This window comes from Toxorhynchites rutilus, chromosome 3 (assembly GCF_029784135.1).
Source record: "Toxorhynchites rutilus septentrionalis strain SRP chromosome 3, ASM2978413v1, whole genome shotgun sequence".
Classification (NCBI taxonomy): domain Eukaryota; kingdom Metazoa; phylum Arthropoda; class Insecta; order Diptera; family Culicidae; genus Toxorhynchites; species Toxorhynchites rutilus.
In genome coordinates, this window is record NC_073746.1 from 306,718,433 (window position 1) to 306,739,582 (window position 21,150).

At 36.5% G+C, this 21,150-nt stretch overlaps 2 protein-coding genes across 11 annotated transcripts in view; one reads left to right on the plus strand and one right to left on the minus strand.

Annotated features, from left to right (window-relative positions):
• LOC129780577 (dystrobrevin beta) overlaps nt 1–21,150 on the plus strand; it is a 158,996-nt gene that overhangs the window by 23,880 nt on the left and 113,966 nt on the right. The window lies entirely within an intron of this gene.
• Nucleotides 8,991–15,659, minus strand: LOC129780571 (uncharacterized). Of its 2 annotated transcripts, none has more exons than XM_055788961.1 (4): nt 12,970–15,659; nt 12,830–12,904; nt 12,608–12,775; nt 8,991–12,553 (listed from the first exon to the last, which is right to left on the minus strand). In XM_055788961.1, exons 3-4 carry the CDS (start codon nt 12,749–12,751, stop codon nt 9,224–9,226), a joined length of 3,474 nt encoding a protein of 1,157 aa, XP_055644936.1. In that variant the 5' UTR covers nt 12,752–12,775; nt 12,830–12,904; nt 12,970–15,659; the 3' UTR covers nt 8,991–9,223. The 2 variants fall into 2 exon arrangements, with proteins under 2 accessions (XP_055644936.1, XP_055644935.1); XM_055788960.1 differs by having other exon boundaries at nt 12,608–12,778.

Consider the following 21,150-nt stretch of genomic DNA (forward strand, 5'->3'; position numbering starts at 1 on the left):
ATCAACTTTTTTCCTCTTTTAAAAAAAATTACTTAAAAAATCATAACTTTTGAACTACTAGACCGGTTTAGATGGACGATATATCAAATTAAAGCCAATTAGTGTGTTTTGTAAAAATATTACACTTGGAAAAATTTCGTATTTTGATTTTGTAATTATTGATTGTATTCGTTTTTTTTGGTTGTTTTCATGGCCAACTAGAAGTCCAACTAGAGGGCGCTATATTTTTTCTTGAAAGTCGATGTTTTTTTGCATAACGTATCCAACCATCAGAGAGGCGTTATTTTTCAACCGATGGTTCGGAAAATCTTCTTCTTCTTCAATGGCACTAACGTTCCTAGAGGAACTTCACCGTCTCAACGTAGTATTACTTGCGTCATTTTTATTAGTACTTAGTTGAGATTTCTATGCCAAATAACACGCCTTGAATGCATTCTGAGTGGCAAGCTCTAGAATACGCGTGATCACAGTGCAAGTCGGAGGAAATTTCTTTAACGAAAAATTCCCCCAACCAGAACGGGAATCGAACCCGAACACCCGGCATGTTAGTTATGACGCTAACCACTCGGCCACGGGAGCACAAAATCTATGTTTCCCCTTTTTTCCATCACAAAATTCATAACGTTTGAGCTATTGAATCGATTCAGATGCTTGACATATCAAATTAAAGCCTATTCTTTAAAATGATATTACACTTGGTTCTTCTTTTTAGCCACATCATAAACTGAGATTCTTTTCGTTTAGTGAAACTTGTTCATTTTTTTTGTTATTTGATTTTGGGTTCACCGATCCGTTTGTGCAAGCAAAAGCAGAGCTGCAATCCATCACCGTCAATGTCACAAAAAAGCTGACCATAGTCACTCAATTCCTCTCACGGCACGTGAGATCCAAATATTCAGTAGTGATACTCACTCTTTTGTTTCTGACACCTAACCAAATGACGGTTGGTTCCAATGCCTCTCACTGCCGATCGCTCTGTTTACAACTTTACGTTACGAGAGCGGTGGTTGTGGCGTATGATGGTAGTAGAAATGTGAGTGATCAGACAGTTCCAATCATTTTTGACAATCGCGACGGTTGTTTAGATCAAGAAGGTGGAGTTAACAGGTGGCTCGTAATTTACACTATTTAGAAAAGACGTATGAGAAATGGCAAGACGAAAGGTTTGGATTTGTTTATGTTATTACTTACGTTGGTATGGTTACATTTGATTTCGTCGAAGGTATTTGAAGCAGTATAATAAATAAACAGTTGTCGTTGAAAATAGTAACCTAGTAACCTTTATGCATATGCTTCCGCAAGCTGGCTCGGCTAATGTGATATGATTTATTCAGGGAATGCTTTGATCGTGGTACCGACATGGTGCATAACGGCAATCAACTTGCCGACGAAACTGTAGCCAATGTTTAGTGTTGTTTGGATACCATCTATTTAAATAAATTCAAACTTACGGGATACGTCTGAACGCCAATTCTGACATTACGTTTTACCTTCCACTTCACTTTACTTGGTTTAGATTTGTTTGTTGAAGTAGAAGTTGTTGTTGTTGTTAGAGATGTCTAAATTTTTCGTTTATTCGATTATCGATTAATCGTGGGGCCATTTTTGAATATTCGATTCATTCGAACAATTGTCTTTCAGTATTCGAGTATTTATTTCTTGCAGTTAAAATGAACAAACATTTATAATAAAAAAGATTATGGTGTCATAATTTTAAAAGTTATATTAAATATAATTTTCAAATAAACATGGTGCAGCCAAAACCATTATTTGAATGAAATGGTATTTAAGTATGTTGATAAATTTACCATTTCATAATTATTTGCGGATCATGAAAATGATCCGATTGAAAACCGACAAGGCGTTTTTTTATTTAGAGTTAAGCCATACCAGAACTATTGAAGTTTAGTTAATAAACGTGAGATGAACACAAAAATATCATTTTTTTATAAAACGAAAGAAAATTGCGATCTCAAATAATCGCTCAAAAATCATCCACTTCCATTGAGGCTTTATTGAGAAACTTCTTATACAGTGTTACAAACTGCGCCACGAACACGTCCAGATGGAATATATGTTTGCTTCCTTGCTGCATCCAGTGTTCATAATGCCCGGCAAAATTCAATGTTTGCGTCTTCAGACTCATATCGCAATTTTTAACCAGATTCGGTATCAATCCACAGATTATAACATTCGATAGAACGCCTTGAAATAGCAGCTCGTATAGCCGTTCGCTCACCCCTCCAGCTTCTGTGGACTTTGTTCGAGGACAATCTGATTGGCAGTTTCTCGATGGAATATTTGCCAGTCAATTTCCGGTACTTCTTAGTTGACCGTGAACGGTTACTGTTGTACCTTGCAAGCTTCCAGCATGGGGATAGCGTAATACTGTTCTCCGAAGGAATGTGCTGAAATGCAAATAGTGTTGTTACATTCAAGAAACAAACAAATGGCAATATTACATTCAAAATTTTAAGAATATCCTCCTAAGATAGAGCCGGCCCCCTTATTCCCAAGCAACGACTTCTCACCGCGGGAATAACCCGCGAAGTAGAATTGGCGCACAAAATCAATCTGCACCTAGACACATGCTTTTCAATGGTTCTTCTCAGCGCATCCTGGGTATCTTTGGTCAGCTAATCCACCACGGACAAGACGAGTCTCATATTCACTCTACCCGCTGGGATCAATTTGATTGATCAAATCCGACACGACCACCCTGTCATATATCACGGTAACCGATGAATTCAACTCAATGTGGTAATTACTGCTGATGGTACTGATTTCCACCTTCCGGCGTTGTGAAGTTTATTATTTCATTGCGTAGCCGTTCCATGCCCGGTTGGTAAAGTTTCCACAGCAGATACGTGATATTTGATGTATAATACAAAAATACTTGGTGACTTGTTGTTTTCGTGTTGGCCTTTGTCAGAGTAAATGCATCACCTCAAGAGACGCCAGATGATTTTTTTTGAAAATCTTCGACAAAAATCTGAAATGTTGATGAAATCTGAGATGAAGATACTTTTGTAACCGCGAGAATAGCAAAGTAATGTTTGAAAAAAGGGGGTTTTAAGCGCAGGGAATCAAGTCATAAAGAGAAGAAATACCATATCCCTACAGTCTGCAACTGAAAATATAAGTTTGCAACAGGATAGACAGGACATTAAATATCAGTAAAATTGCGAACATGTCTGCAGATTTAGTATCCTTGCAATGATGAGAAACAAATTTGGTAAAAAAATCGAAGTCGAACGGGTTACAAAATGCATCATTTTGCTAATTTCAAACCCGATCGGGAGCCGGAATATAGGGGATACGCAAGGCGTGTTATTCCATAAACTAAGTACTAATACAAATGACACGTGTATTACTACGTAGAGTCGGCGAAGTGCCGCTAAAAACGTTAAGGCCGTCTGAAAAGTTGAGAAGAAAATACATGCCTGAAAACACAATATTCTTCAAATTGTATTTAAAATGAAACTGTATATTCATATCTGGCATCCCTAGTCAGGAAGAACGAACACAAAGAGGCGAATGTTGTGAATATCGCCAAACACCAAACCATCAGCTAGACTTTTGAGTGTCGCACTATTCTGACATTTCAGCGACAGGACACTCACCAAGGAGCTCGGATTTCTACTGTCGAGTAGAAGTTCACCATGCGTTAGTGTTGTGATAATACTCTTCTCACACTATTGGACTGACTTTGGGATGGTCACCAAAGATAATCGTAGTACAAAATTTGTTGATTATCTTTGTGTGAGTACCATCACTTGATTCTCACGACAAATCGCAGCTCTGAGCAAAAGACGATTGCGTGATGTTTGTACCTAACCACATCCATCTGGATTCTATCTGGAAAAACTCTCTTAGAAACTGCCGCATCAAAATTGTCAGTAGCAGGAGGAGCGCTTTCGAAAAAAAAGCTGTCAAAACATTCCCGAGCAGACCACCAGGAGCGCTGCTGTAGAATAAGCAACGATTCCGATTTCTAAATGAGTCGAACTTTTATAATTTTCTTTTGTTTTACCATGATCAGGATTATTGAACATAAAAGGAACGTAAAATGTAATTTGTTCTATATAGAAAGAAATTTTTTTTTTTATCTGTATTATAGTGATTTTCAACTCATTTGGCTGGTTCGTCACTTTTTACTTCCATTTTTGGAAAAATGTCGGGAGTGAGAATTGAACTCGTGACCTTTAGCGTGAGAGGCATGGATGTTACCACTACGCCAGATCGCCTCCACTATAGAAATGAGTCTATGCTAAGAAAATGTACCGTCGCTTACACCTTCATTCCTAGAAACTTCACCGTTACTCACGGGGGGTGAACCGATATATTACACGAACAATGTTCGTTTCCAGTATCGGGAAGTTTTCACTTTTCTGCATATTTTATTTTCTAATTGCTAGCTTTGCTGTATTAACAATTTGCACGAGTCACAAGGAAAAAAACGAACAAATAGCTATACTTGCAATGGAATACGGACATTCGATACGTTTCTCCTGCTGCGACTTGTTTGCATGCGAACTCTCATTTGCGGTTTCAATGGTATTCCGTTTGATTTACACAGCGCATGGCGCGAATAGACCCCCTCTCCCCCTCCATTGTTTGTGTGTTTACACGCTTGCTAGATCTGCTGTCAGCAGCGATCATGGCTTGGTGTGGAATGGGGAGTCATCAATTAAAGTAGGCCGTTTTGCGGGCACCGTGCCGCTTCTGACTCTATCGTGTTGCTGCGGTACAATTGGCGGCAGTGCTAATTAATTAAACACATCGGTGTGGATCGCATTGGATCTCTTCACCAATCGTGAAGAAGCAACTCTTTTCCGCTGCTTAGTATGTGATTCAGCGTAACATATCATCTATTCCATGGCACCGATATGGTGATTCTTAGATTTTCGTGAAAAGTGGTAGTTTTGTTCTTTATCGCAGAGTATTAGACCCGTATTTTTCAAAAACTTTTCATTACGGTATCCATTTCCAATTATTTTTTTCCAAAAAATATTTTTTCCACTTCTCTCAAAATCTTTTTCAAAATTCATTAGGGTGGCCTAACCACCCTGGAAATGGACACCCTAATGAAAAAATAGGAAAGACGGGTCTAATATTTTTGCGAAAAGGAACAAAACTACCAATTTTCACGAAAATCTGGGAACCACTACAGTGATAGGCATGAAAATAGACCACCTTGCATATTCAAAAATTTTTCTCAATTTCAGAACTATTTTATCGAAAACTACTATCGTAATTTTATAGAATTGTACATGAACTATTACCGTCCGGCTATCGGTCTTCCGACGACGGCCTCTACCGGATCTGTCAACAAACGAACCGTAAGCTTTGTGCTTGTACACAATTTCACGGACTGCTCCCAGGCGTATCCAACTTATCTGCAATTTTCCGCTGTGAAATCTGCTGCGAATGATCCTGAACAACAAGACTTCGAACTTGCATGCTGATTTTCTCTCCACCCATTTCGATTTTGTTAAAAACAACAACAATCGTCTTTTATGTGCCAACGTTGTTCATATCGCGTCATCTGAATCACTGAAAAGTTGTAAATAATTTCGCACAGCTCTAGCTGTCATAACGTATGGAAACGAGCTAAGATGAGATGGCATAAAGATCATGACATGAAGATGCCAGAGTTGCCAAATGTTATAAAAATTCGGATTTCTGTTTTTATGAATCATAACATTTGGTTGGTGCGATTTTAATGATTTTGCATATTTTCAATTAGGCAATCTCAAAAATATGTTTTAAAAGGATAGAATAAGTCTTTTAAATGCCCATATATATAATATGATAATGATATCCATAACAACTCGTCCAAGATTGTCTGGAGAGTCTTTTCTCGTTGATTCGTGCAAAATAACTGCGCTCAACTCCATTGCAATTCAGGAACAACTTGGAAATTGTAACTCCTTCGTAATACATGACCGTAGTACCGAATGCTTCGTATACAGCCGATACAAGAGAACATCTTGTTGGATTGATAGACTTGCTATCAAAGCGGCCCAGAAATTGATGGACAGTGAAGCAGCATCGACATCATATCGAATTTCAGCTTCATCTTATTTCAGTGATAATGTGGATGACATGAATATTGAATTCGACTATAAGTAGGGGAAGACGGGGTAAGACCGCCCCCCCTAAGAAAATCAATTTTCAGTTAAACGTCCTTCAGGATTTCCTCTATTTGTTGTGCTGTATATCATTGGGTATATAATAAACTACTACTAAAAAAATTGTAACTGTTCATTGTATAACTTTTTTGACGCTTTTTTAATTTTTGAAATGGTAAAAAATTACTTTTTACTTTGCTGGTGGGGTAAAACGCGGAGTAAAACGGGCCATTACAGTTTAGTCTAGAAAAAATTACAGGAACAGTGTATTGTCTAAGGTACTAAATGTTTAGGATTTTTCATAAACTTAACACAAACTTCTGGAAAGGCCACCCATATTCCATATGCAGAGTTTTGAAAATATTCGTGAAAAATTTTCCAAATTTTCGAAATCTTTAAGGACGATAATGAAAATCTCTCAAAATCTGTTCACTTGAAGTCTGAATCACCCTGAAGTGAGCATTTCTAGTTCCGATTCGATATGTTGTTTCGTTCAGCCAGCTCGAATGCCGGTACCTTGACATCTTGCATTGTGATGACGTAGAATCGATTCTCCAGCTGAAGCAAATGATCCACCAGTTCTTGTTCCTGAGTAGGGGAAAAGGGGGGAATTTGGACCACCTAAGCAAATCGCCTAATATTTCCAAACCAATACGGTCTAAATAAAAAATGTCACATTGTATAGTGAGACACACTTGTTTTCTCTCAATAAATAATGTTTAATCATTATATAAAGCTAAAATAAAATAAAAGAGATGATTTTTGGACATTAAAATTTGATGCGGGGTGATTTGGACCGTCTGTGGGGTGATTTGTTCCAGTGTGTGTTTCATAAAAAAACATACTTATGTTTATGTAAAGTACTATGGGATAATGTTACAATCAGTAACAATGTTTTGGGATCGATACCAGGTGTCTTGGCCAGATTCCAGACTAGAAAAGTTGGATTGAGACCATCTCGAATTCTGCATGAATCTTTTCACTGTTGGTCGAGCATTTTCAAACACTTTTGATGCTTGGTCAAAGAAAATCCGTTCTCGATGGCCTGCGTTGCTCTACCATGCTCCTCCTTCTTCCAACGTTGTCTGTCCATCCTCTTCTTGTAATTCAGCGGCATCTGGAATCAATTAGACCAAAGAAAAGTCTCAAACCTGTAGGACCAATTCACCCCACAGAAACGTGTCCATGTCACCCCACACAACACGAAAAAATTAAAATGCAATTAATTTCATTTATTTTTATCAAACTTACAGTTTCGCTACATCAAATTGTTCCTCTTCTGTAGGCGAACAGAACTTTACTGCACAATACACGAAAAGTTTGTTTAATCAGCGGGAAAAACCTTAAAACCACGATTGGAAAACTCACATTTTTTGACGCTCAAAGTACTTGACGTATTTATGCTACCGTTTCCCTCTACTTGTGAAGTTTTACCAATGTTTTTTTACTACGGTTCAACAATAGAAGGGAATGACACTATAGAAAATCAAAGTTGAGCCGTAATTTTTGAGATAAAGGGGTGGTCCAAATCATCCCATATGACCGAATCACCAAATCACCTTGTGTTACCCTAGATGTGGGTGAAGATACCAATAAAAAGATACCAATAACTTTTAATTACAACTGACATTTTTTGTAGCCGATGATAAGACAGTTTTATCATTTAAATTAGAAGCACACCATCCTACGAGAATATTCTGAGATGGTGGAGTGTTGGAATTGACCTATCTGGTCATGGGAACCATTTGAAATTTCAAGAAATTCACGAAAATGGACAAGTCCTAAGGCTAATATTTTTCGGAGGCGATAGAATGTCAATTTTATCATTTGAATTAGAAGCATACTATCCTCCGAGAATATTCTGAGATGGTGGAATGTTGGAATTGACCCATCTGGTCATGGGAACCATTTTAAATTTCAAGAAATTTACGATAATGGACAAGTCCTAAGGCTAATATTTTTCGGAGGCGATAGAATGTCAATTTTATCATTTGAATTAGAAGCATACCATCCTCCGAGAATATTCTGAGATGGTGGAATGTTGGAATTGACCCATCTGGTCATGGGAACCATTTTAAATTTCAAGAAATTTACGATAATGGACAAGTCCTAAGGCTAATATTTTTTGGAGGCGATAGAATGTCGATTTTATCATTTGAATTAGAAGCATACCATCCTACGAGAATATTCTGAGATGGTGGAGTGTTGGAATTGACCCATCTGATCATGGGAACCATTTTAAATTTCAAGAAATTTACGATAATGGACAAGTCCTAAGGCTAATATTTTTTGGAGGCGATAGAATGTCGATTTTATCATTTGAATTAGAAGCATACCATCCTACGAGAATATTCTGAGATGGTGAAGTGTTGGAATTGACCCATCTGATCATGGGAACCATTTTAAATTTCAAGAAATTTACGATAATGGACAAGTCCTAAGGCTAATATTTTTCGGAGGCGATAGAATGTCAATTTTATCATTTGAATTAGAAGCATACTATCCTCCGAGAATATTCTGAGATGGTGGAGTGTTGGAATTGACCCATCTGATCATGGGAACCATTTTAAATTTCAAGAAATTTACGATAATGGACAAGTCCTAAGGCTAATATTTTTTGGAGGCGATAGAATGTCGATTTTATCATTTGAATTAGAAGCATACCATCCTACGAGAATATTCTGAGATGGTGGAATGTTGGAATTGACCCATCTGGTCATGGGAACCATTTAAAATTTCAAGAAATTTACGATAATGGACAAGTCCTAAGGCTAATATTTTTTGGAGGCGATAGAATGTCAATTTTATCATTTGAATTAGAAGCATACTATCCTCCGAAAATATTTTGAGATGGTGGAGTGTTGGAATTGACCTATCTGATCATAGGAACCATTTAAAATTTAAAAAAAAATCCACGCGAATGGTTGAGGTTTATGGCAACTATTTTTTGTAGCCGATGGAATGACAATTTTTTCATTTTTGACTTAGACGACAGGATTCTATCTCGTTTCTGAAAGGACTCAAACTGGACAAATAAAAATACTTCAAGTTAAAAGGTAATATAAAAATTTATTGATGAGACTTAAAAATTATATCATTTTAATTTTCGAACATATTTCACATTGTTTTGTAGATGGAATTTTTAGCACCATATTTGGGGCGCATCTACTGCAACACCTCCGTCCACATGATTGACATGACAAAATTAGTGATTTCAAGCTGCTGCAGTATAAACAAATTTTTATTACTGCTGTATTTAGGAGTTTTATTTTGATTTGTTTCCTCTCAGAATCCATGTTTCCTAGCCCGGTCAACGGTTTCTTCAAAAGAAAGTTTTGTGCATATTTAGCTACATATACACCACAGTTGTAGTCGTCGTTTTGCTTGTCGTGCGCAATATTTTTCGAGCCGCTTTGCCAATTGGTTGAATCAAATGGTTGATTTTTAAGTCTCCGAATAGAGCTTACTGCCTTCAAAAATTCTTCTTGTACGTCCTTCAAATATGGGGATGCTGTTTCGAGAGGATCTAAATAAAAAGTTTCTCTATTCATAAAATCAGCAATGAAGAGAACCCAATGGTTCCCTCTTCCAACTTGCTTGGTGGGTGCTTGCCCAGCTCTAACATTCAAAGGAACCACCCATACTCCCGATGTATTGGTTAGAACTGGTAAAACATAATCTCGTTTCCTATCCAATACTTCTTTTAGTTGAGTTGTATCAAACAAGTTTCTCGACATGTAAGTTGATACCAATTTTACGCTTTCGACCTCACATTCTTTTATGGCCACTGCAATTATCGCATCTAAGGTTTCTCCATCCATATATGTATGTGCATCGAGCGTTTGAAGCATTTCTGAGCTTACAATCATACTACTTACTCCTATGCTCTCATATTCTGAAGGAAACTCACCGAAATACCATTTGGTGGTAACTGGAAATTCAAATCCTTTGTCAATGAATTGATGAATAGAGGACAGATTACAGGTAGTTTCTAAATCTTCTTCTAATGATCTTTTTCTGTTGTTATCACTGTTTTCCTTTGAATCTGGGTGCTTCTGTGTTGATTGTTCAAGTTGTGTGTTTAAGCTGTTAGTTTCCTGCTTCTTTTTCTTCTTGAACAAGTGGGTTGAAGCATCTTTTTGAAAGTATGGACTATGCCATTCGTCCTCTATGTCTTCTACGTTTCCGACAAATCTGTCATATTCTGCGATTCTATCATCTTGACGTTTTTTAGCATTACTTATTCCTTTATCAGTAGCGTATATATCTTCAATGTCAAAGTCGGAAAAGTGGAACAGAGATTCAATATACGATTGTAGTTTTCGAAGAAAATGTGTTATTCTTTCGTAGAGCTGACCTTTCATAACATTGTGTTTCAATGTTCGGAAGAAGCTTTCAACCCTTGCGTTTGAAATAGTATCCGGATTCGAGTCAATTTGAGATACTATTATATTTGACCACAAACAAACCACAGGCATGTATTTTTTCAAGGCGACATCTTCCAAGAATCCTTTGAAATACAGTGGGTTCTGTGATCCTTGGCTGAGATCATCTATTTGTTTTAATGTTGTTTCAAATGTTTCTTTTAACAACGCATAAAAAGGCGATCCCAAGAAGATTTTGTCCTCATCTTTTTTTAGAATTTCTGGTTCACCGATGCCAGTATAATCAAATTTACCAGCGCTTTCTGAATCGAAGCTTGTTCTATCATTAATTTTTGCATCTAGTTCTTTTAGTGATGTCTCAAGCATTCGGTTCTCATTTGCAGATCCAAAAATGCATGTCATAATGATAAACAGATCGATTAAGTCCACTAAGTTTGTAGCACGTACAGCCAATCGCATACAGTCCATGAACTTATGTTTTATGTTGATTGGAGCAGATTTCAAGTCCTTAGAAACTACATTCATGAAATGACTGTAGCATAAATGAATGATAGTGAAATTGAGATTGAGTTCTCTTATGCAAACTTTATAACAATCTCGGATATACTCTGGTAGTGTATGGTGTTGATTATTAAGAGCCCGTATCAATCCACCAATCAGTGACCAGCTCCAATCAACACTAACAATTCTCGCTATTTTATTCAATTTATTCATAGAGCTGCCTGACTCGTACGAAGCACGAAATATATTCAACCAATTGTGGAAGTCTACTGTTTTTTGGCTTTCAGTCACAAAGGTTGTTACGGGTACACTAAAATTTGACCGGTAATTGTATGCGACCAAAACATATATTTGAACACGCTTCTCAGCTTTTGAATATCGTACAACCGATCCAGTACCATCCATGTAGAAAATAGGACTGTAAGTCTTGTTTTTTCTCAGCTCTTTGAACATTTTTGTATTAAAACAAATTACACCAAAGGGCTTTCTAAACACATTTTTGATATAAGATCCGTTATCCTCAGACATTTTTATCAAATCTTGAAAATCATCAATATCCCTGTTAAGCTTCGATTTAGCTTCACTGCTAATTTTTTTCAATACATTTTTGCTGACAATGTCTACCTTCTCGAATGGTTCCCTTTTTTTCTTTTCGTTGATCAACTTAGTTCGTAATTCAAGTGGTTTTTGGAGCTGCAGTTTTTTCATATTTATGTTTCTTTTTACTCCTTTGCAATATGCCGCTTTCAGGTTTTCCCCGTGTATCAGGGTCATAGCGACATTAACATAGACATCGACTTTATATATGTTATCACCATCCGTAACAGAAACAATTTTGAAACGATAAGATCTGCAGGTCTTGTGAGCGCAGACACCATAAAATAGCCAGCCAGATTTGTTGCAATTATGAGAATTTATATTGATTATACAATAGATATTGAATTCTTCATATTTGATTTTTAACAAATCTTCTAAGGCCACTATAAAAGGCCTTCTATGCTTTTGTTGCTTATATTTAGCATCGCCAACCTTGGTTTTGCTTTGCATTATATTATGTTGATCATAATGTTTACACATTTCAATGTTCTTCTTGTTGATGTAAAAAGAACACTCGTAAATTGAAGCACCACTATAAAGTCTTTTTGTGGCAGTTGCCCCACATTCCGCAACCTTGACATTGTATTTGATCCTGTTACTGTTGCCTTTTTCTTTTATCTCTTTTCGTAGGTTTTCAAAGTCCGTTGTATTGAACACAAGTTCAGTTACATCTACATCACTGCTATAAGTAGTATCTTGTGATTTGGTCGATCCTTCAAGATCATTGGTATCAAATGAAACAATCGAGTCTTGCATGTCGTTCGTTGATCTCTCTTGCATTTGACTTACTGATGTTTCAAAAATGCGACATTCAATTTCTGGAGCATTAAGTTCCATTCCTTTCTTACATACTTTTGCAGGAAACTCGACGGATAATGATTTTATTTCGACACGCGATAAATCTGTTCCTTTCAATAAAAATCCGAATGGAGGTTGCTGAAGAATAATACATATTAATACATGAATAATTAATTGGAAATGTCATCTTACTTCGTTATCTTTTCCCGTATTATCAACGCCGTCAAAAGTAGTACTTTGAGAGTCGGCCAATTCCTCGAAATCGTTTGTGTCAAATGATACAAATGATAATGTTCTTGTTTCGACACGTGAAGGAGATGAGTTTGTTTCGGACATATGATCTGTTTTATTTAATAAAAGCTGCTAAATAACAACTATTAATACATGAATTAATAAATAGAAATGTCATCTTACTTCATGAACTCCAACGCAGTCTTGTGGCAAGCAGGCACTTTCATTCTCAAAAGAACATTCTTTGAAATTATCGATCTATAAAAATTTGAAGTTACTGTATGGCGTGACTATTTCAAAGCAATTTGATATTTTACACTTACGTTATGACTTTCAGCGGCAATTGAATGTTCAATATTCTGCGGAAATGATTTCACATTGAAAATTTCAAAATAGTTTTATTAATTTCAGGAAGCTTATAACAATTATAAGGGTTCTCACCTTTCGTTCTGCACGATACTTCTTATATGTTGGATTACAAGCGAAGTTATTCCTAACTTTTTTTAAGTTAGGTGCGCATTTTTCGTTTAATCCCATTTCTACAAGAATTTCTTTCAGATTCTTAGAATTCAATTCGAATAGCTCATCCAACTCTTCTCTAGCGATCAAATCATTCGCTGCATCCCAACAATTCTGCAAAGTAATCTCAGGAGCAAACCGTTTTACGGATTTTCGATGTTTCATTAGAAGGCTTTTGATTACCTTCATACTAGGATAGTTCGTTTTATCTAATCCCATACGCTCCAAAATTACTTGCATGTTCTTAAAATTTAACTTGAAATCATATTCTAGGCACTTGGTTGAAATTAAACTGTTAACCGCTTCTAAACACATCTCTAAATTAATTTTATAAGAGGATGCCATCTTCACAGTACACATTTCTCAATCCTTATAGTACTCCGGTTGGAAAGGGTCTGACTAAATTTACTGTAGGAAAAAACGACACTAGTTTTCAAAGTCCAAATTTTCACTATAACTTTCTCTAATGGTTTCTAAATACACGTGGTGAATAAAAACTTATAAAGATGGATCATATGCTGCTCTGCTACTTTTATACTCCCTGAAATTGGTGGGGTGTTTGTCCTGTCGGCTTCGCTCGGTTAGCTCGGGTGATATTAGTTTGTTGTGTTGATACTGCTTTCATCTCACTTTCGCACGTCTCTCGGTGATGCGATTGAATGAAAAGGATAGAAATTGTTTCGGCTGGTGTACGGAAAATTAGTGTTCCAAACGAAATGGATCGTCGTGGAATGGATCATGTTCTGCTCTGGTGGGGTATTTGTCCTGTCGGCTTCGCTCGGATAGCTCGGGTGATATTCGTTTGTTGTGTTGATACTGCTTTCATCTCACTTTCGCACGTCTCTGGGTGATGCAATGGAATGACAGGTCATGTCGCAACACGTATGCGCTCGCTCCGCGTGGCGCAAACAGTAGATATTATCGTCTATTACTGCTATTAATCACCTAATATTATTCTATACACTAACTTAACGAACCAAAAAAATAAACACCCTTATTCTTGTTTTCGAACGAACACAAAACGTTCGAAAGAATGCCTCATTCGTATCCTTGGTTTCGTACGAAAGAAATCTATCCGTTCGAACATTCGAACATCGTTCGTTCGAACGAATTGCCCTATCCTCGTTTTCGTACGAAAGTGTTTTTTCATCGGTCAGTCAAACGACACTTTTGAGTAGCGAATCAGATGAAGCGTAGAAGAAAATTTAATCGATGTTTACGTTTTTGTGGTTTATTCAGACGCATAAAATACTCAAATTGATTTTCTCTAATGTTTATTTTAATTAGGGTGGGAAATTTCTATAGAAGCAGATAAAAAATATATAGACATGATTTCTTGATCTGTCGATATTTTCAATTTCGCTGCCGGAGAAAATCGTTTGGTCGTCGAGGATTAAATGAATTGCTGCTCGTTTGTGTTGAACAGGTGAACAATAATGGCTTGAGAGTTTTTAACCTGTCCTCAATTACCATCGCCAAGGTTCGAGCCATACAAATTAATAGTTTAGTTAAACGTTTTGTTTCTGAAAAAAATAATACGTGAAAATTGATGATAATTACTTAGTAGAATATCGACATGCTGAAATTTAAACTGCTTAGCCGGATGATTTTCAATTTTTATCCGTTGAATCCATTCCACGTACCGTGTTTCATCCCTTTTGATTATGAAATGATATTCCTGGTCGACATCTCTTCTTATAATAGGAAACAACGGAAATTATGTGACTGTTGGATTTCGCGTTATGATCATAGGCTTTAGTATCACTAACGCAAATTTCTCCATATTTTCATACCAATTCGTTCAACTTTTCAGACCCATTTATCATTGGGTTCTGGTGGAAACATTCAGAAGCTCTTTTAATAATACATTTAAAGAACATGTAGCAATAGTTTCTATTCATGTTTTTAAAAAGTGAACTCAGGGGTATGAATGCCACACAGAAAAAAGCGCAATTTTTATTATGAATTAATTTTGTCGTAATAAAATTTTTACTGAAGTCATAGATTAATACAAACTGAACCTACCTCAATTTCCATGCATTCGTCGGATTCCAGCTGTATTCCACTTTCAATATCATCACAACTCATCGCAATCGTTTCATTGCCGAACGAAAATTCGCCACGGCGCAACTCCGCCACCGAATATTTTCATTACGATTCGGCGCTAGAGTACGTGCTCCCGTGGCCGAGTGGTTAGCGTCCCACACTATCATGCCGGGGGTTCGGGTTCGATTCCCGTTCTGGTCGGGGGATTTTTCGTGAAAGAAAATTCTTCCGGCTTGCACTGTGGTCACGCGTATTCTAGAGCTTGCCCCTCCAGAGTACATTCAAGGCGTGTTATTCGGCATAGAAATCTCAACCAAGCACTACTAATAAAAATGACGCAAGTAATGCTGCGTTGAGAAGGCAAAAGTTTCACTGGAACGGTAGTGCCATCCAAGAAGAAGAAGAAGCTAGAGTACACAACTTCACTTTGGTGACTTAAGATAATAGCGCTGACTTAGTATTTTTTTATTTTGCGCTTTTTTATGTCGAAATATTTTTCAGTGTTGATCTTAACGCCTACAGAAAATGTATAGCAGACCAGGAGACAGACACTTCTGTCGTCAAAAATTTCGGCGGTCGACGCCATATTTGAAAATGTCGACGCCGGTTTTTTTCAACAAGAAAAATGGGGCCAACGGCGACCGCCGCTAGCTTATTTTTCTAGTTGACTCGATCGGCTACGGATGTTTTTAGTTCATTCAAGTCTGTTCAGAAGATCGGGACTATCCTGTACCGCCTAGTATGGAAACGACCCCGTGTTAACACTAGATTTACCAGCTATTTATATATACCTATTTCTACCAGCACCAGTCAAAATGACTGGTGTATAAGAAAAAATGAATATTGTGGTTCCAGTCTGTACTATTACTTATCAAATGGCGAAAATAAGTTGAACAATATTAATTGTGATAGATAAATGGACTAATAGACATTGTCAAATAACAAAACACTTAATTGTTTACAGTTTGTTGCTCACAATAGATTTTGCAGTGTATACACTTTCTACATAGACTTTTTTTGCATTTATTGCAAATATTTGTAGTCTTATTGTTATTAAAATATTCTATTTGACACCATTTGCGTACAGAAACAGTGCCATTTGTAGTTGGTATATCAGCTTCGTGTGGTATTTGCCTTGAAGTCTGATATTCTGAAGCAAGTTCTTTTGCTAATTGAAACAGAAAGTCTTCTCGTGAGATATTTTCTCCTGTTATGTTTTGTTCAATATCCAGCTATTTCTTCCGGCTGAAACTAAATTATTGAAAAACAGTTGAAGTGGTCACCTTCTGGAACCTGATTTCCATTCGATCAGTGACATCGACGCCAAAATATGTCTGGTTGCCAATAGAAGCGCGTATCGTTCCAAGCAACGAAGTATTTTGAGATCTTAATTTTAACGCCAAAGGAATACTTGTAAAAAATATCAGTTTTACGCTCCTTCATGGTATACGGTTCAAGAAATTTCATTACGACAAATTTGCATAGGGGGATTGATGCATTTCGAGTCTCGCTTTTTCCTAAATAAGGAAAGCCATTTATCACATATTTCGTCTCTACATCAGACGCCAATTAGAATTTTATGCTAAATTTATGGGGTTTGTTTGGAAAATACTGAGTAAATCTGCATCTGGCCTCCGATGGAAAAAGTTGCTTATCCCCGGTAATATAAGTTCATCCCCTGTTTGAAGCTATTTCCTTCGTACGCCCCACGCGCGCACAATATTGCAAGAGATGCCTTCAATTTTTCTTGTGTAATTGTCCACTTTTTTCCAAAACTCGAGAGGCTTCTAACTCTGTACAAATTCGTATATGTTCCAAAATATGGTTATCAATCAGTAATTGGAACGCACTACTTAGATTCCCGTTCATAATATTTCTTTCAGCATGTGCTGTTGGACCGTGTACATCTTTGAAATTACTATGAACTAGTAATCTACCAGCAACACCTCCTTCTTCAATTCTCGTTCAAATAGTTCCGTCTAAAGCAATTTCAGTTTGCTGATTTGGTACGCTTGATTGGAATTTTTACGCAACCACTGTCGCTTGGCTCATCTATATTGTCATCATCAGGAATTTCCTCATCACTACTCTCGATAATAGCACTGTTATCATCACTTCCTTGAGAATCAATTTTTCTATCTAACAAATCATCGCCGCTGTCGTATAATTCACTTTCCACATCTGAACATTCCAGAGGTATGCTGGTTGCATTTTCTAAATATGCAGAACATTTTCAGGGGCTGACAATTGCTGTCAAAATATGTTGAAATTAAAACGCTCTCATACATTTCTTCATAGAAACATGCACCAGTCAGTTTGACTGGTACTGGTTTAAATGTCAATAACAAAAAAATATATTTGTTAGTAATAAATATTAAGTAACATTAAGTTTATAAAATGTTTTTTCTACTTATAGCTACAAAAGTCATAACATCATTTCGGAAAGCAAATGTAATATGTCGTAGGAATTTTAAATTGAAATTGCACGACCAGTCAAAATGACTGGTCTGGTAAATCTAGTGTTAAATAAGTTGCAAGTGGTTGCTCACGGAAGTTACGAAGGCTAAATTCGCGTTCAGTGGATTCAGTAGTAGATGTATATGTATGACAGAAGTGGAGAAAAAGGAATGAAAATGAACAATCGATCATTACCAGAAGTGATGACAACGCGGTTAGATCCAGGAAAAAATCAATACAGTTTTTTTTTATATAATTACGCCTAATTGATCTACTGATTGTAGGACGTATTCTATTCATTTAAAGTGAATACTCACGGGAAAAAGTATGGCGAAATAAGATTTAAATTAATAACAATTTGCAGAACAAGATATTTTTCTCTAGGCTCAATCTGAGAGGAGAACTTGAATTCCATTACTCAGTGGGTTAGGTATTACCTCTGACTACCAAGGAGTCGCAAAGAAAACCCTATTGTAAGATTTATATCACTTGAAAGCATACGTTTACTTATAATAAAAATACTTCAGCTTCAAGTCGTCTGAACGAGACTGATCTGAGGAGGTTTCTTATTCAGAAAATCGGAACAAAGTCGAATGATTAATATCACTCGATAATAGTCGATTTCAACTTTTTTTTCGTAAATTTAAGCCGGGAGTCTCGAGTCATGGTTAAGAAGTGTTCTCGATGCATCGATTTCGCGAACTGAAAATTAATATCGACTAGCATTTCCGAAAATACTAGACTATCCCATGTTGTAGGTTGCTCAACCGATCAAAAATTCGTTTCCTCATATATTTTCTCAAATATTCTTAATTTTTTAAGCACTTTTTTGTGAGAATATGATGAGATTTTACAATAAAACATGAAACAATATTTTGGAATGGGTTAATCACGTTTTGGAATCGGCGCCTATCCGGCTCGACTAAGAAAATCTAGAACTGGACTATAATATTGATCGGCTAAATTTTAGAGAAACTTAGTTTATTCGACCCAAAAAATTATTTTCTTTTTGAATATTTTTTCATTGACCGATGTAATATTTGGTCCAGAGATGTAAGCTGATTTACATTTAAGCCGCGATTCATTAGCCATCGAAGCAAATTAATTGGTCGACTTAAGCTGACTTTCTTGTTATGAACGATCAATTTTTGAAGCCGCCATTCAAATTCAAAAACGATTATTTTAGCAGTAGATGCCGGTTTGATGACTAATGGAAAGACTCGTGTGTCTAATTAAAATGAAAAAAATGTCATTCCATCGCCTCCAAAAAATATCAGCCTTAGGACTTGTCCATTTTTGTGAATTTCTTGAAATTTCAAATGGTTCCCATGACCAGATGAGTCAATTCCAACACTCCACCATCTCAAAATATTCTCATAGGATGGTATGCTTCTAATTCAAATGATAAAATTGACATTCTATCGCCTCCGAAAAATATTAGCCTTAGGACTTGTCCATTATCGTAAATTTCTTGAAATTTAAAATGGTTCCCATGACCAGATGGGTCAATTCCAACATTCCACCATCTCAGAATATTCTCGGAGGATAGTATGCTTCTAATTCAAATGATAAAATTGACATTCTATCGCCTCCGAAAAATATTAGCCTTAGGACTTGTCCATTATCGTAAATTTCTTGAAATTTAAAATGGTTCCCATGACCAGATGGGTCAATTCCATCACTCCACCATCTCAGAATATTCTCGTAGGATGGTATGCTTCTAATTCAAATGATAAAATCGAAATTCTATCGCCTCCAAAAAATATTAGCCTTAGGACTTGTTCATTGTCGTAAATTTCTTGAAATTTAAAATGGTTCCCATGACCAGATGGGTCAATTCCAACACTCCACCATCTCAGAATATTCTCGTAGGATGGTATGCTTCTAATTCAAATGATAAAATCGACATTCTATCGCCTCCAAAAAATATTAGCCTTAGGACTTGTCCATTATCGTAAATTTCTTGAAATTTCAAATGGTTCCCATGACCAGATGGGTCAATTCCAACACTCCACCATCTCAAAATATTCTCGGAGGATAGTATGCTTCTAATTCAAATGATAAAATTGACATTCTATCGCCTCCGAAAAATATTAGCCTTAGGACTTGTCCATTATCGTAAATTTCTTGAAATTTAAAATGGTTCCCATGACCAGATGGGTCAATTCCAACACTCCACCATCTCAGAATATTCTCGTAGGATGGTATGCTTCTAATTCAAATGATAAAATCGACATTCTATCGCCTCCAAAAAATATTAGCTTTAGGACTTGTCCATTATCGTAAATTTCTTGAAATTTCAAATGGTTCCCATGACCAGATGGGTCAATTCCAACACTCCACCATCTCAGAATATTCTCGTAGGATGGTATGCTTCTAATTCAAATGATAAAATCGACATTCTATCGCCTCCAAAAAATATTAGCCTTAGGACTTGTCCATTTTCGTGAATTTCTTGAAATTTCAAATTATTCCCATGACCAGATGGGTCAATTCCAACACTCCACCATCTCAGAATATTCTCGTAGGATGGTATGCTTCTAATTCAAATGATAAAATCGACATTCTATCGCTTCCAAAAAATATTAGCCTTAGGACTTGTCCATTATCGTAAATTTCTTGAAATTTAAAATGGTTCCCATGACCAGATGGGTCAATTCCAACATTCCACCATCTCAGAATATTCTCAGAGGATAGTATGCTTCTAATTCAAATGATAAAATTGACATTCTATCGCCTCCGAAAAATATTAGCCTTAGGACTTGTCCATTATCGTAAATTTCTTGAAATTTAAAATGGTTCCCATGACCAGATGGGTCAATTCCAACACTCCACCATCTCAGAATATTCTCGTAGGATGGTATGCTTCTAATTCAAATGATAAAATCGACATTCTATCGCCTCCAAAAAATATTAGCCTTAGGACTTGTCCATTGTCGTAAATTTCTTGAAATTTAAAATGGTTCCCATGACCAGATGGGTCAATTCCAACACTCCACCATCTCAGAATATTCTCGTAGGATGGTATGCTTCTAATTCAAATGATAAAATCGACATTCTATCGCCTCCAAAAAATATTAGCCTTAGGACTTGTCCATTGTCGTAAATTTCTTGAAATTTAAAATGGTTCCCATGACCAGATGGATCAATTCCAACACTCCACCATCTCAGAATATTCTCGTAGGATGGTATGCTTCTAATTCAAATGATAAAATCGACATTCTATCGCCTCCAAAAAATATTAACCTTAGGACTTGTCCATTATCGTAAATTTCTTGAAATTTCAAATGGTTCCCATGACCAGATGGGTCAATTCCAACACTCCACCATCTCAGAATATTCTCGTAGGATGGTATGCTTCTAATTCAAATGATAAAATCGACATTCTATCGCCTCCAAAAAATATTAGCCTTAGGACTTGTCCATTATCGTAAATTTCTTGAAATTTCAAATGGTTCCCATGACCAGATGGGTCAATTCCA

What these genes read in the sequence shown, in the direction of transcription:
- LOC129780571 (XM_055788961.1), bottom strand. Translation starts at nt 12,751, where the DNA reads ATGTCCGAAACAAACTCATCTCCTTCACGTGTCGAAACAAGAACATTA. An exon ending in ATACGGGAAAAGATAACGAA is followed by an intron (nt 12,554 to 12,607) that starts GTAAGATGACAT and finishes ATTATTCTTCAG; the next exon opens with CAACCTCCATTCGGATTTTT.